This window comes from Stegodyphus dumicola, chromosome 10 (assembly GCF_044657685.1).
Source record: "Stegodyphus dumicola isolate Sdum_Otavi_A_Nest chromosome 10, ASM4465768v1".
Taxonomy (NCBI): domain Eukaryota; kingdom Metazoa; phylum Arthropoda; class Arachnida; order Araneae; family Eresidae; genus Stegodyphus; species Stegodyphus dumicola.
The window spans coordinates 122,436,268-122,452,331 of record NC_140777.1 but is presented as its reverse complement, the minus strand read 5'-3'; the positions used below and the strand labels follow the sequence as shown (position 1 = coordinate 122,452,331).

General features: G+C 34.4%; 1 protein-coding gene across 4 annotated transcripts in view; it reads right to left on the bottom strand.

Moving 5' to 3' along the window:
* Nucleotides 1–16,064, bottom strand: part of LOC118204271 (saccharopine dehydrogenase-like oxidoreductase) — a 117,046-nt gene that overhangs the window by 30,765 nt on the left and 70,217 nt on the right. For 3 of the 4 annotated variants that reach the window (XM_085825470.1, XM_085825472.1, XM_085825473.1), the window contains 2 exons: nucleotides 15,721–15,840; nucleotides 9,561–9,617 (listed from right to left, as the gene is read on the bottom strand). In XM_085825470.1, the coding sequence (XP_085681596.1) occupies nucleotides 9,561–9,617; nucleotides 15,721–15,840 (177 nt within the window). The remainder of the gene's footprint in view (nucleotides 1–9,560; nucleotides 9,618–15,720; nucleotides 15,841–16,064) is intronic. The other variant, XM_085825471.1, reaches the window with a different exon arrangement.

The window sequence follows — 16,064 nt, the reverse complement described above, 5'->3', positions numbered from 1 at the left end:
GCTGTGGGGGTATCTTAAGTATGCTGTGAATACTGTTGTTGTTACAGAATTTTTTGAAAGAGAACATAAAGCGGGCTGTTAAAGCATCTAGACCAGTGATGGCGAACTTATGGCACGCGTGCCACAGTCGGCGTGCAGAGCCTCATCAGCCAGGATGCAACTAAAATATTACTTCCTTAATCAATAATCAGAATAAAATGATACTATGTAATTTAAATAAGTGTTTTAGTCTGTTCTTGAACGTTTACTGACTTACTAATCACATAATGCCACTGGCATAGGGCCTAAGCCTAGATATAAGATTTTCATATATCGCCATAGAAATGATATACATATTTGTTGACAAAATTTATGACGTTTCAATGGTTTGCACTAATCATATTACTTGTTATATGGCAAAGAATACGACAAAGTTGAAGAAGCTAATGTTTGATAAGCGAATTCAGATTTATTGCAGACTGCAGGTAGGTTTTAATACTTTCATTATTAAATAGATTCCAGTTTTCAGATCTAAGCATTTTGAGGTAATTTATGCATAATTCTAATTTAATATCTTAATCGAAATGTACAAATATAATGTAAAAACATGCAATTTGATAATGTAGCAAAACACAAAACTTAGTAGGGAGACCAAGATTATTCACATGCGCTCAAGCCAAAAAGTCATAAGACCAGAAAAGTAGTTTCAATTACTAGTGATGGTGCGCCTTATATGTTGGGAACTGTAGTGGCCCAGTTATTGCATGAGAAATAATTATTTTCTATTTCATATATTTGTTCATGTGTTTAATTATTTTATAAAATTAACTTTAATATTTTGCTAATATTCATATTTATATTTCTTTTATGCTGAATGGCAACAAGTAGTTCATATTTATATTTAAATTTCTTTATGCTGAATGGCAACTAGTTCTGATTCATGGTTGCTTAGTTTTGGTTTCAAAACGTTGCTATTCTACTAGTAGCGTTGCATTTCGATAGCTGGAAAATAAAAAGCAGTAAACTTAGCTATGTGTTTATAATTCATGCTGTTCCTAATCATAAATTAATTTTAAACATTAGTAGCAGTAAAAATCCTTTCCGTATTTCAATATAACGGATATTGAACCTTGTAGGAAGAACAAAGCTAAATTTTCAGATTGAACAAAATACTTTTATTTGAATTTTAGAACAGAACAAAAAAATAAATGCAGCAGCTCTTAACTATTAAAATTTTTAAACTCTTAACTGCTACAGTTAAAACTCTTACAACTATTAAAATATTAAAATCTTAAACTCTCTAAACAAAATATATAAAAATCTTCCGAATCCTCTTCTTGTTGCCACACAGTAAAATGCAAGTTCTTGTCCTATTATTTATATTTCACGTTCTCTTTAAGTCACGATCTTCACAAGTCATGATCTTTACAAATCACGATCTTTACAAGTCATGATCTTTATAAGTCACGATCTTTACAGTAGCCAAGGCCATATCGTGTTGACCCTGATTAATTTTCGAAATGTTAACAAATGAAACTTCTGAAACTACTATGAAAGATACGATGCAGTCAGCGGAGCTTCATAAGGTGAGTGTAAAAATACCTCCTTTTTGGACTGATAAACCGGAAATATGGTTTTTTCAAGTTGAAGCTCAGTTCAAAATTAGTAATATCGTTTCAGAAGAAACGAAATTTAATTATTTAGTTTCACAGCTTGAGCCTAAGTTCGTCGAAAATATTTGGGACATTGTAACGAACGATAGTGCCACAAAATATTCGGATGCTAAAATTAGGTTGCTACATTTATTTAAAGAAAGTGAAAATGTACGGATTAAACGTTTGATTACTGGTATCGAACTTGGAGACATGAAACCAAGCCAACTTTTGCTGCAGAAGTTGAGATCAGTTGCTACTACAGATGTGTCTGAAAATCTAATCAAAATTTTATGGCTGGTGAAGCTATCTGACTCAATAAAAAATATATTATTAGTTAGTGATGAAGATGTAACCAAGTTAGCGTCTATGGCAGATAAAATTAGTGATATGAATCGGAAACCAGAAGTATTTAGTGCTAATGCTCCTTCCGTTATCGCAAATGATTTGTTGCAAAGAATTACCTCTCTTGAACAAAAAATTGATCAAGTAACCATTCGCTCAAGACGTAGGGACTCGGATTTACGTATTTCACGTTCACAATCTCGAAGCTGATCTCGTACACGATATGACCCTACTGGCAAATTTTGTTTCTATCATTTTCGATTTAGAGCAAAATGTATTCCAATGAAATGCCGGCCTCCGTGTGCTTGGGTAAACAACGATTCCCAAAACCAGGAAAACTCGAATCTGCAGTAGGTTCAGCGCCAAACGCTTCTGCAGAAAATATGAAGGATTGTCGCAAATTTCGTTTATTCGTTCGTGACCGAAAATCAAATTCACTTTCTTATTGATAGCGGAGCTGACGTAAGCATAATTCCTGCTACTTCACAGAATAAATGTAAAACTGAATACAAACTGTATACAGCTAATGGCACAGATATTTTCACTTATGGAATAAAAAAGCGAACTCTTGATTTGGGATTACGTCGTGAGTTTCAGTTTCCATTCATAATTACTGATGTCACAAAAGGTGTTTTAGGAGCTGATTCTTCACAAATATAAATTTCTTATCAATGTAAATAAGAAAAATTAATTGATGGCGTACACAGCTTTGTGTCCCGTGTGATGTCGCTGCTATTTCCACTGATTACTCAGTAACCACATTAAATAAATCCATAAAAATTTTCGATTTACTGTCGAAATATCCCGAAATTTCTAAACATAACCTTTTTCCTACACACATTAAACATGGTGTTACACATTTTATTACGACTGATGGTCAACCCATTTATTCAAAGGCACGGCAAGTCGATTCAAAATGCTTAGCTATAGCTAAAGAGGAATTTAAATTTATGCTTGACAATGGAATAATTCGCCCATCAAATTCCCAGTGGTCAAGCCCCTTGCACCTTGTTACGAAAAAGGATGGTTCATATCGTCCTTGCGTGGACTACCGATGATTGAATGCGCAGACGATACTGATCGATACCCAGTTCCTCGCATTGAAGATTTTCATCATATTTTAAGACGTACAAATATTTTTTCTAAATTTGATTCATTAAAAGCTTATTTTCATATTCCCATTGCAGAAGAAGACAAATGTAAAACGGCTATCATCACTCCTTTCGGTTTATACGAATTTAATGTAATGAGCTTCATTGCATCCAGTACCCATGAAGAACACGAAAATCACATTAAATTAGTTTTCGAAAGATTACATACATTTGGGTTAAGAATTAATGTTTCAAAATCTGTATTTGCTGTTCCACAAATCCAGTTTCTAGGCTACCTAATTACACCTAAGCGTTCCCGTCCTTTGCCAGAAAGAGTTCAAGCTATTACTAACTACAAACGACCAGATGCAATTCATGAACTTAGAACTTTTCTTGGAATACTTAACTTTTATCGTCGTTACATAAAGGATGCAGCGAAGAATCAAGCATTGTTACATGCGTATCTTAAGGGAGCTAAAAAGAGGGACAAACGTAAAATCGAATGGACTGAAGCTGAAAAACAGTTTGAAAAGTGCAAGAATGACCTGGTGAACACGGCACAGTTGTCTTTTCCCAATTCTGAACTACCTCTGGCGTTATTTAGAGATGCTTCAGATACGGCGATTGGCTCAGTGTTGCAACAATATGAAAACTCCTCGTGGAAACCAATAGCATTTTTTTCTAAAAAATTAAATGATACTCAGCAAAAATATAGCACTTGTGATAGAGAACTATTAAGCATATATCTTTCAGTTAGACATTTTAAGCATTATCTAGGAGGAAGAGTATTTACAATTTATACAGATCACAAGCCCTTAATATTCGCCTTTCGTCAAAAACTTGACAAAGCAGCACCTAGACAACCTCGCCAACTTCAATACATCTCCCAGTTTTCGACTGATATCAAATATGTAAAAGGTGAGAATAATATTGTGGCGGATACATTATCTAGAGTTAATGGAATTTCATCGATAGATTATGATATAATAGCTGATGAACAGACTCAAGATGAAGAACTGAAGAGTTTGCAAACCACTACTTCCCTGAATTTAAAGCAATGTTCTCTACCTTCGGGGAAATATTTGTGGTGTGATACATCAACTAAACATATTCGGCAGTATATTCCTCAGGTAAAAAAAAAAAAAAAAAATCTGAAATGTTTCAGATTTTAAATTACGTCCAAAGGGGCGTTTTTTAACATTTTGTGTGTTACCTTTCTTTATTAAATATCATGTTCCTCGCACTTAAACCATAAGATCCAGTGCAACAGCAATATCGCAAAATAGTTTTAAAACGAGCATATCTTTAGAACTTCCGATACAGAGACTCACGCGCTGGAGATAAAAATGTTTTTTCTGCACAACGTTGCCATTGCTCGCTTTGAAATCCTTGAGTTTGTTAATCAAAATTTCGTCAAAGTTTTAAAAAATAGGAAATCGATCATAAAACAAATTTCAAATTTCAAATTTGGTCTTCCACATGCTCATATTCGTTGGAGGATTACGTTATTCAAAATTCGATGACTCTATGTACATTTGTTTTATCACAATACGAGAAATATACATACATTTATGCAGATTTTTCATTATTTAATTTCTTCAAATATAATGCAGGACTCTAACATTTTGTGGCAACAGTTTGAAAAGTGAACCGACATTTATGAGTCCGACGCAAAATGCCAAAACGAAACTAATAGTCCTTCGGGATTCAAATCCCTTTGGACTAGGAAAAAAAAAAAAAAAAAGTCTTTCAGCGAATTCATGGTTTATCACATCCCGGAATAAAATCGACTCTGAAATTAATGACACCAAAATTCATTTGGCCTAACATAAAAAAGATGTACAGCTGTGGACAAGAATCTGCATTCCTTGCCAAAAAGCTAAAATCAGTCGGCATACCAAAAAATTAAGTGAGTTTGAAGTACCACCAGGAAGATTTTCTGCCATCCATATTGATCTCATGGGACCACTTTCACCATCTAAAGAGAATATTTATTGTCTTACTTGCGTAGATAGATTTTCGAATTGGATGGAAGCAATTCCTTTAGAAAATATTTCAGCTGAGAATGTCGCAGGAGCCCTTTATAGCAACTGGATTGCACGTTTCGGAACCCCAAGTAAACTCATTAGTGATCGTGAATCCCAATTTAAAAGTGATACACTACGAGCTTTGTCCAAAATCTGTGGCATCAATTTACAACACACTACTGCCTACCACCCCTCTTGTAATGGCAAAGTTGAGCGCCTTCATCGAACATTAAAAACAGCATTAAAAGCCCACAACAACATATCTTGGATGAACACATTACCAACAGTACTTTTGGGTTTGCGTACTGCTATTCAAGAAGATACAAATCATTCTATTGCGCAAGTAGTTTATGGCCAGAGTCTCAGACTTCCTGGAGAGTATTTCAGCGAACCAAGTATCCAGATAGCATCGAAGACTTTTGCTAATAAATTCCAGAAACAGATGGAAGTTGCTGGACGTAGACTAATTCGTAAAAATTCATCTGAACGTATATTTGTACATAAAGACTTAAAAAATTGCTCTCATGTATTTCAGCGAATAGATCGGGTAAGAAAAACCTCTGGAACCTCCTTATGAAGGGCCATTTCGCAAGGACAAATATTTTACTATTAGCATAAAAGGAAAACATGTTAATGTATCCCTGGATTGTTTGAAACCAGCATATATTTTAGCTGAGGAAAATTCCCAGTTGACACAACCTGACAACAGTAACTTGCAGCGACAGGATTCAAATTCAGATGTGAATCAAAAACATTCTCGCTCAGGCAGAACTATACGTTTACCTGTTAGATTCCAGGACTGACTCTAAATTCTTCTGATAGTGGTTAACACTGCAATACTAGTTACTACCTATTTCTCCATCTTCGTAACGTAACTTAGTTACTGGTGGGGGAGTAGTGTAGTGCCCCAGTTATTGCATGAGAAATGATTATTTTTATTTCATATATTTGTTCATGTGTTTAATTATTTTATAAAATTAACTTTAATATTTTGTTAATATTCATATTTATATTTCTTTTATGCTGAATGGCAACAAGTACTTCATATTTATATTTAAATTTCTTTATGCTGAATGGCAACTAGTTCTGATTCATGATTGCTTAGTTTTGGTTTCAAAACGTTGCTATTCTAGTAGCGTCGCATTTAGATAGCTGGAAAATAAAAAGCAATAAATTTAGCTATGTGTTTATAATTTATGCTGTTCCTAATCATAAATTAATTTTAAACATTAGTAGCCAAGGCCACAGAACAACATCTGCTTTCATATCGTTCTTTGTTAAAGAAGCAAAACATCGAGTTATTCATTTTCATTGTCTCATTCACCAAGAAGCTATTTGTGCCAGGGACAGCTGCAAAATATTAGATGATGTTCTCAAAGATGTCACCAAAATGGTAAATTACATTGTGGCTCGACCTCTTAATTGTCGACAGTTTCAAACACTTCTTGATCTTGATAAGGTTCAAGCACAATATAGCACTTTGCTTAGGTACAATAATGTTCGATGGTTGAGCAGAGGGCGGCTTTTAGAGAGATTTATAAGCTGCTTGGATGAAATTGACTATTTTTGAATGAGGACAGCAGGATTATCCACAGCTCAGTGATATGGTCTGACTTAATAACGTTATGGTTTTTACAGATTTTACACAGAACTTCAGTGTACTGAACAAGCAACTGCAAGGCTTGGGAAATACGACAGAAAGGATGTTTTGCGATATAAAAACATTTGGGAGAAAACTGCATGTATTTGAAAGAGATTTTGCGATTTGGTAGCTGAAATATTTTCTAAATATAAAGATGCATCTAGAAAATTCCACACAGTTTGCACACAATTCTTCAAGTCATGAAGAAATCTACAAGGAATTTTGGAGCATCGTATCAGCTGCAAAGGAGAATTTTAAAGACAGATTTCTACAGTTCCGAGAGATGGAAACAACCATGTGTTCTCTTACTTCTCCAGATAAATCTAAATTTGAAGAACTTGATCTTTCATATAATGGTTAGATCTTGAAAATCTGGAAATGGAACTTTTGTGGTTTCACTAAATATATATTAGAATGCTTGATAAAACCTTATAAAATAATATGCAGCTTATCCATATTCAAGTGTTACACAAGTTACTAAGCGCGCATGAAAAACATTACAGCATTTCTAAATCGAAACTTACAACAGCGTTTTACCGCGTAACTCAGATCATCAAGTCAAGAGAGTCAGTGAACTTCGACGCCTGTCTGCTTTCTCCTCTCCTCGAGACGCGTCACCACCTGTTGTTTGTCTTCATCCGAGGCGCGCTTTTCAAGAAATATTGTCCAGTAACATCGCTACACAGCTAATGGAATTTCAAGAAAGCGCTACGTGGAAAAAAAAAAATATCTGATCTGCGCGCAACACTTGAGAAGATGTAGTGTTAAGAGATCACACAGAACCGCACAATTGATAGTTATGAAGACGAAATCCTTTACAGCGTGGAATTTTCTTCCAAATAAGTTTAAATCGATGAAAACACTTAAGGATGTTTTTCTTACTTTGTTTGGATCATCTTATGCGTGCGAACAGCAGTTTTCAGCTTTGAATTATATCAAATGCTACACAACAGACTGACAGATAACCTGGGTGCTGCATGTGTTGCTCTCGAATTAACGAAGTATGAGCCAAGTTTTGACGAATTATCAATATGTATACAACAGCAAAAATCGCATTAATTACGCAAAACCAATCTATTTCCTGTAATAAAAAGATTTTTGCATCGTTGAAAACTCTCTTCTTGTTTTTTCTATTCAAGTCTTAAGACCAACACATAAGACAGACTTATGTGTTGTTTTGCTAAGCCAAACCCCAATTTTCAGGTTCAATTGGAGTGTTGGCACTTTCCACTTTCCAATAAATAAGTGGGGTTTGCTTAAATTTTGGTCATGCGACCCCAAACTATTACTGATTAACAAACGATTATTATCCGCGCTTTCATTGAAATTATTGACCCGTTGTTGGTTCCTACAGCACCAAAATCTCTCCTATTGGTGACTTTTGGCGTTATTATTGTTTTTCTTTGAAATTATTATTATTGTTTTTCTTCCAATGTCTTCCAAAGTCTGTATATGAAATAGGGAAATTTATTTTATAACCAATCTGTATTTTTATTTTTCTGATGCAAGAAAAAAGCTTCATCAAAAAAGCAAAATCAACTTACTTTGAAAACTACTGAATCAGACGAAGAGTAAAAATAACCCTTTATTAATTCAAACTAGTTAACAGAAAGGTACGGATTTCGTGCGTTACATAAACACCGTCAACTTTCGGTGGAAAGTAAAACGTAGAATATAATACAAGTCAAAGCTAAAATAAATAGTGCGAGATCGCTAACCGGCGTGCTACTAATCTGATAAGGACAAGAAGTTTACTAACGTGACCGCGAAATAACAACGAAACATGTGCTTGGCTAGCGAAACACGCTCTGAATAAACTGAGATATTCACACGTTTAAATAAGCATTTCACTTAACTTTAAATTTACATCCTGGCGAGAGAATGTGAGGGGAAGTTGAGAAGTCTAGAACAGGTATCAAACTTAAAATAAATTTGTTATTCAAAATAAGGAAAACCCAACAAATAATGGCCTTGAAAAGCAAATGAAATTTTTTTTTGCCATTTCTAGCTGTTCTGTATTTGTGCATGAGCCACCATACAGTGCCAGTACCCTCTGAGACATTAAAGAGCCATTCACACTGGGGTTTATCTGACCTAACGGAGTTATTTCCATGTGTCGACTGGCTCCGCAATGCGTGCAGTTCAAATTTTTCTAGTCGCTGAGCTATGAGGGAAAACTGGTTTTGGAGATGGGTCGATTATGTTAGATGTCTCCGTTAGCTCACATAAACCCCAGTGTAAAAGGCCATTTAGGATTGTACCCGCTCTGTTTGGGAAGAGAGACATTTCGTAATTAGACACCTTTGTTTTGTTCGATTACTTAATTTATAAAGTAATAATATTTTTGAACTGTAGAAAGAAATAAAAGGAAATGGCTAATGGAACCGCAATGTAATAATGTATAAAAATATTTTTGCGTCTAAATATGTTTTAATTCGCATTGTGGCATAAACCTGTGATGTCCAAGACCATGAAAACTCGTTGTGTGCGGGTTGGTTTCGGTTTGGTTTGGTTTATTTGATTAAGGCAAAGCCCTCGAGAGCTATCTGCCTAAGGGCAGGGATGCCATTGTGGAAGACTTTCTAAGGGAAACTGGCTCGTATACATGTTGTACATATGGAAAACCACGAAAGTTCCCATGCAGCCAGCCTCGTTCTTCTGGATTAGAACGCCAACCCGATCTACCAGTTATCAGCGACTTTACCTCTCTGCCGATGGAAATCTAATGTATGCGGGAATTTAACGTATCGAAAACTGAATAATCGATGATTTGCTTTAGTAATGTTTCGCCTTATTAACATTTTAAATGAGGAAGAAACCAAACCTGTTGTCTAGTTGGCCCCGTTCTTGAAAAGATCCCAGCAGTGAAAAAAGAAGGGTACTGAAATTGGAAATTAATTAAAATCTGCACATCAAATTAGTTTGAATCAATTTATCAAATAATTGCAATCATTCAAACGATGTTTTAAAAAAAAAAACCTATGATAACATACAAATTTGTAATTTATTATACATTAAGAACTTGAAATACTTACTTTCACCAAATTTAAATTACTGAGTTCAGTAAGTAAAAAATATGCATATGCAGGAAATGGGCATGTAGAAATACATATTGTTACGAAATGTACAGGCGCGGTGAGATGGCTTCCGCGCAAAGCAGTTTTAGGGTTGCCATAAAAAAGCAAGGAGGGCAAAGTCGCCACATTTGGCGAGAAATCGCCCATTTGGCGACAAAATTGGCGATATACCATGGACGGTTGGAGAACCTTTTGGAACGAATTTTTACCGGTTCACTTCAGAATGTTCCCGAACACAAGCCGAGAACTATATAAACCCTGCTGGTCCGCAGTCAGTCAGTGAGTGTGTGTTCCTCATCGAGAGTGTGTCTCGTCTAGCGAGTCAATCCCTGCGGAGTCGATCGAGTTGACAGCTGGGCAGCGAGTGCCGAGTGGGTCGTCGAGTTCACCGAAGGAGTCTCGTAGTGTATCCCGGTTAGTGCATCGTCGAGAGAGCGTGTTGAGCCAACACCTCCCAGAACTAACTCAGTTCTAGGAGGTGTTGGTTGAGCTCCGGGAACGACTGAACCGAAGAAGTCGGGAGCTGTGCTCGTGTGTCGTCGAGTGCATCGCGAGTTGTAGCGTGGAGTACCTGGAGTTCCGAAAACGACCAATCAGAGTCGGGTGCTTTGCAGGAAGCTTGTCTCCACCGTTATTGCCTAACAGTGTGAAGGCTGTGTCGCTCATTGTTCCACCGTGTTTATAGTAGATCTTCGACGACTGTAAAAGTGTTTTGGAGCTGCCCTGATTAATATTGATAAATAAAGTGTGTTTCGATACTTCATCAAGTGTCGTCGTTATTCACTCCAAATCTACGATCTCCGTACGAACGTGAACGAAGAAAATAACGTAACACCTGGTGTCAGAAGAAACGAAAAACGTAACAATTTGGTGTCAAAAGTGAACTGGGTGTGCGTCTCATAGTGCAGATTTTGTAGACAAGGACTTGATTCTAAACCTGGACACTTCTGCTTGTAAAGGATCGGATTCTATTCATGACCCTGGTGCAAACATCAGAACTGACTTTGAGGAAATAGAGGTAAATAAGCATGTACCAACTGCTAAAATTACTGAGAAGAACTGTACACACTATGCGAATAAACTACAGAGTGATGAACAAACTGTTTCGGATTTTCCTGTGGATGAAAAGCCTGAAAGAAATGAATCTTCAGACTGTGATATGCAAAACATAAATGTGAACTGCAGTGGAAAAGTATTTGACCCGGGTATGACTTAATGAAAAGACTGAGATTGAAATTCATTATGAACTTTAATTTGTATAATTTAAAACTGTTATGTGTTTAATTTGTGTATATAACTAGTATATAGTGTAAATAATGTTTCTTTGTTTATGGTATCGGTATGTTTAAAAAAAAATTGTGTGTATCGAATTAGGCTTCTGACCAAGGGATGTACTGTCCGGGACGTGAAGTCATTGAGAGGGGGCAGTGTTACGAAATGTACAGGCGTGGTAAGATGGCTTCCCCGCAAAGCAATTTTAGGGTTGGCATAAAACGGCAAGGGAATGCAGTGTTGCCACATTTGGCGAGAAATCGCCCATTTGACGACAAAATTAACGATATTCCATGAACGGTTGGAGAAACTTCTGGAAAGAATTCTTACCGGTTTAGCCCAGAAAGTTCTCGAACGCCAGTCAAAAGCTATATAAACCCTGCTGGTATGCGGAGAGTCGGTTGGTATCGAGAGTGTGTCTCGTCTAGAGAGGTCAATCCCTGCAGAGTCGATCGAGTTGACAGCCGGGCAACGAGTGCCGAGTAGGTCGTCGAGTTCACCGAAGGAGTCTCGTAGTCCATCGCGATTAGTGCATCGTCGAGAGAGCGTGTTGAGCTCCGGGAACGACTGAACCGAAGAAGTCAAGAGCTGTGCTCTGTGTGTCGTCGAGTGCATCGCAAGTTGTAGCGTGGAGAGTCTCGAGAGTACGTGGAGTTCCAAGAACGACCAAGCAGAGTCGGGAGCTGTACTCCGGAAAGCAGAGTCGGGTGCTTTGCAGGAAGCTGTCTCCACCGTTATTGCCTGACAGTGTGAAGCTGATTGTTCCAGCGTGTTTATAGTAGATTTTCGACTACTGTAAAAATGTTATTGGAGCTGTCCTGATTAATATTAGCTAAATAAAGTGTGTTTCGATACTTCATCAAGTGTCGTCGTTATTCCCTCCAAATCTACGAAACCCGTACGAACGTGAAGGAAGAAAATAATGCAACAACTGGTGTCAGAAGAAAGAGAAAAACGTAACAATATATATACAATACATACACAATACAAAAATGGTAGATTTAAAATGCTAAATGACACTGTTGTATAAGGATCTGTTACTTCTTAGTTATGAAATATGCACTTGAAATTACAGTTTATGAATGTTTTCTTGCAAACCCATTTTAATGAAAATTCTAAAGAGCTTTTTATGTGAAATTTGTTCGTATATAAAATGGCTTCGTAATTATAGTTCGATGTGCTGATGGCTTTCTTCAAGAAAGGAAATTATATTATCTTTATATAAAACGTCAACATGTGTTCTTCCGAAAATAAAAGCCATGTGATAAATTATCCTAATACATACGTTATGGCCAAAACCCAAAGTGTGGCTACCTCGCGATTTGGGTAGGCGGATCTGATGAAGGTTCGAAGTATGCAACAGTTCATAACTAGGTTTGTCCGGTCACTTCTATAAGAAAAATTGTTCGCAGTTATGTAAGGTTTTTTTTCTATGTTGATTCTTTCTTGGATTCTTGGTTTCGTTTAATTCCACCAAAATATGTAAATGAAGTGAATTTTAATCAGAAGTGAGAATTGAATTTAGGAAAGAATTTGGAAAGACCAGTATTGAATTTATGAATATGAGTATTGAAACACTGAAAACTCTTCAACTGCTATTCGCCTTTAACGCTGTTATTAGCGACTAGTGTATTTGTTTTTGATTGAAAATCAGGTTAATATTCGTGAAATAACGATGCCAGACTATAAATTTAAACTTGTAAATAAATTGAAATTATTTTTGTTTTCTCAACGATCAGAAAGCAAAAATTTTTTTTCTGCTATTTAATGGCGCAACATTTAAAAGCTAAGCTTTTATTGTTAGCACCAACCTTAGGTATACTTGGTATTCTCTTTGACAATTTCTCTGGTTTACAAAAATAAAACGAACTAGAATAAATAATAATTATTAATGAGAAAAATGAATAAGGAAAGAAAAGTGGGCTTCTTAAAACAGTAAAATAGAAATTGAATTGAAACTGAGAATAAAATTTAAGCTTATAATTGATGAACACAGAACAACTTTATTTTCAATTGACGAATGTCTCTTTCAAGCTATTAAGGAGTATAATTGAGATATGATTACCTTCGCTTTTCTTTTAAACGTACCCAATATGAAGATGCCGGATTAATTTTGAATGTAAGATAACTCTCAGCTATTTATATGAGTTATGTCACGAGATGTAACAATTAAAAACTTCAAATTTAAGGTATGGCACAGAATGAGAATCTTGAAAAGATTATGATATTAATTTTGTTTTTCTAATCCAGTGGTCTCAGATAGGTTGCCCCTGAAGCAATTTTATCCGGCCAGCGAATACATACCTGTTATATATTTCTTACAAATATTTTAAGGTTTCAGTTATTTAAAGTCCGAATTTACATGATTTTCACTACCATTAAAAACGAATATGAAAAAGCACCAGAAAGTCCATAAATGGAGCTAATTAATTTACAGTGTGATATAAAGCTTATTCAAAGATCTAAAGATAAAGATTTGATTAATTTTTATTTCTTGATCTCAAAAATACCGTACTCAGTTTGCAAATTTTTGCACTAAAGAATAATCGCTTTGTCTGGAAGTACATTTATATGTGAAGAAACTTTTTTTTTCCACAGTTGAGAATTAATAAGAAAAGAACTCTGTTGATTGACCAGCATCTAAATTCCGCAAAAAAGATAATTTATAATAATGTTTGACCAAGTTACGGATTTTATCAGAAGCGAAACGCCATCAAGTGCTAAGCTGTAGTAAGAAATAAAGAAATCTGTGACTATTTAAGTATAAATGTATTTATTTTTATTTTTGGGTCGACGAAAAATTTAATAAATAAGAAAGAGAGACTAGGTTGTCATAACGTATTCTCAAGTTTTGAAAAACTTTCTTTTAAAACTTAGAAAGTAAGAGTAATTGTTTGTTTTTAGTTTAACTTAAAGCAACATATTTATGATTAAACTAACATGATAGAATTATTTAAAATAAATATCCGTTTGAAAATTTAATATTTAGTTATCAATACATTTGAATTACAAAGTAGAGTGAACAAAAATGTCTTACAAGTGCCCAACTTCATATTTCAGATAAAAAGAAAATATAAATTTGAAGTTTGTTCTTTGCAATATTGTTATTGTTGGTTATGTATAGTTTGAAAAGTTTGCATTAATAAGCGAACTTAAATTTGTTTTAAAATATTTCTTATTTCCTTAATAAAAATATTTTCATTTTGTTAAAAAAAATTCTGACAGTTGCCAGTTGTTTTTAGACCATGCCTTTGGCCCGTATGCATACTATGTTCTAATCAGCATTCAAATGGTATATACTGAAGTGCTTTGCATGCAAATTTTATCCTTACATTACTTCATATAGCCATGCATCTGCACCTACTTCATAGATATTACGCCAATGTTTTAGTCTGAATACGCTTAAATGTTGTATTTGCAGTATTACTTGCTTTTCATTAAATGTGTAGAATAATCATTGAACGCTATTTTTACACTGCAACTATATGTTTGCGCATATAGCTTCTGTGATGTAAAATCGGTAATTGTGCATTAGTGACTTTCTGAATGTTTGTTCATGAAGATTCATATAAAGGTTGCAAATCATTTTTATTCGATCAGTAATGTCCACTTTACTAGAAACAGACCACGTGAAGTTATGCACTATTCATTTCTAAAAGAACTGCATATATTCTTCTAAGTAAAAAACATTCAGTTTTTCTTACAATGAGTTTATCCTTCTTTTCATTTCTTCCTTTGTCCTTAACTTTTTCATGTGTTTAATTATATTTTCTTAAAGCCTTCCGTATTCATTAAAATCTTCAGGTTTCAGTTCATGATTTTTATTCAAGGCCTCCCTTTTCCTTGCATTGACCCCTTTTAAAGGAATGCTTTCTTCATGGAACCCCTTATATTTTTTTCTTTATAATATACAACATAATTATAATACTAATAACTGCACATAAATAACATAAAGATAACAATTTGATTAAACATATGACAAATGTTTTGAAAAATGGTTTATTAAATTTATGTGTAAGTAATTTTTGTATTAATAATTCTTTTAATTTTACAAATATGAACAGGTTTTCAGAAATAAAATCCCGCATTCTAATTGCACAAAAGCTTGAAGTTAAGTAATGTGTTGGCTGCACTCGAGATATTAATGCAATTTTGTTTAATATTTAGCATAAGGCTATTTAATTTAATTTTTAAAACACCTATCTCAAAATTATTCAACTTATTTCTTGTTTCTCATTTAGTTTATATTATTGATTAAAAAATATATTAAAAAAATTCAGTACATTTTTCTCCAAATATTTATTTTGTATGATATCTTCCTGAGTACAAGATACAGTTTTACATAAATATACAATTAATTATCAATTTTATTAATAAATCGTTTTGCAATCAATGCAATTTTGATTGTGTCAATCATTTGCCGTGTATTATACCACTACTAACCCACAGTCGACCCCTTGGTCATCACTGAATCGCTTTAAAATTTCATCGACTCTCAGACGATCATTACCATCGCCGCTGAGAACCCCTACGTTAAATTGTATTGTAAGATATTTTCTATAAATTGTGTTATATAATAATTTTTTTAGAGATTCGCACTTAGAGAGAAAGAAACAAGTAATTAATTCGACTTACTTTGAAAAGCAGATATTTTCCAAGTTTAACAAAAGACATCAACAAACAAATTATCGTAAGATATATAAGGAATAAACCATATTGTAAAGATGGCATCTTCATATAGCCATGCATCTGCACCTAAAAAATAGCCGAAACTTCAAATGAATGGCAAAAATTAAGTACGTAATAAATGGTACAAACAAGAAAATTGAATGAAATTCCAAGAAAAGCACTACCTTCTTTTTCATAAAAAATAGCTATAAAAAGCTGCGTTTCTATGAATAATTTTATAATTAAAAACAAAATATATTTGTTAATTTATTTAATTGTATAATTTAAAATTGTATAATTTCTAGATATAG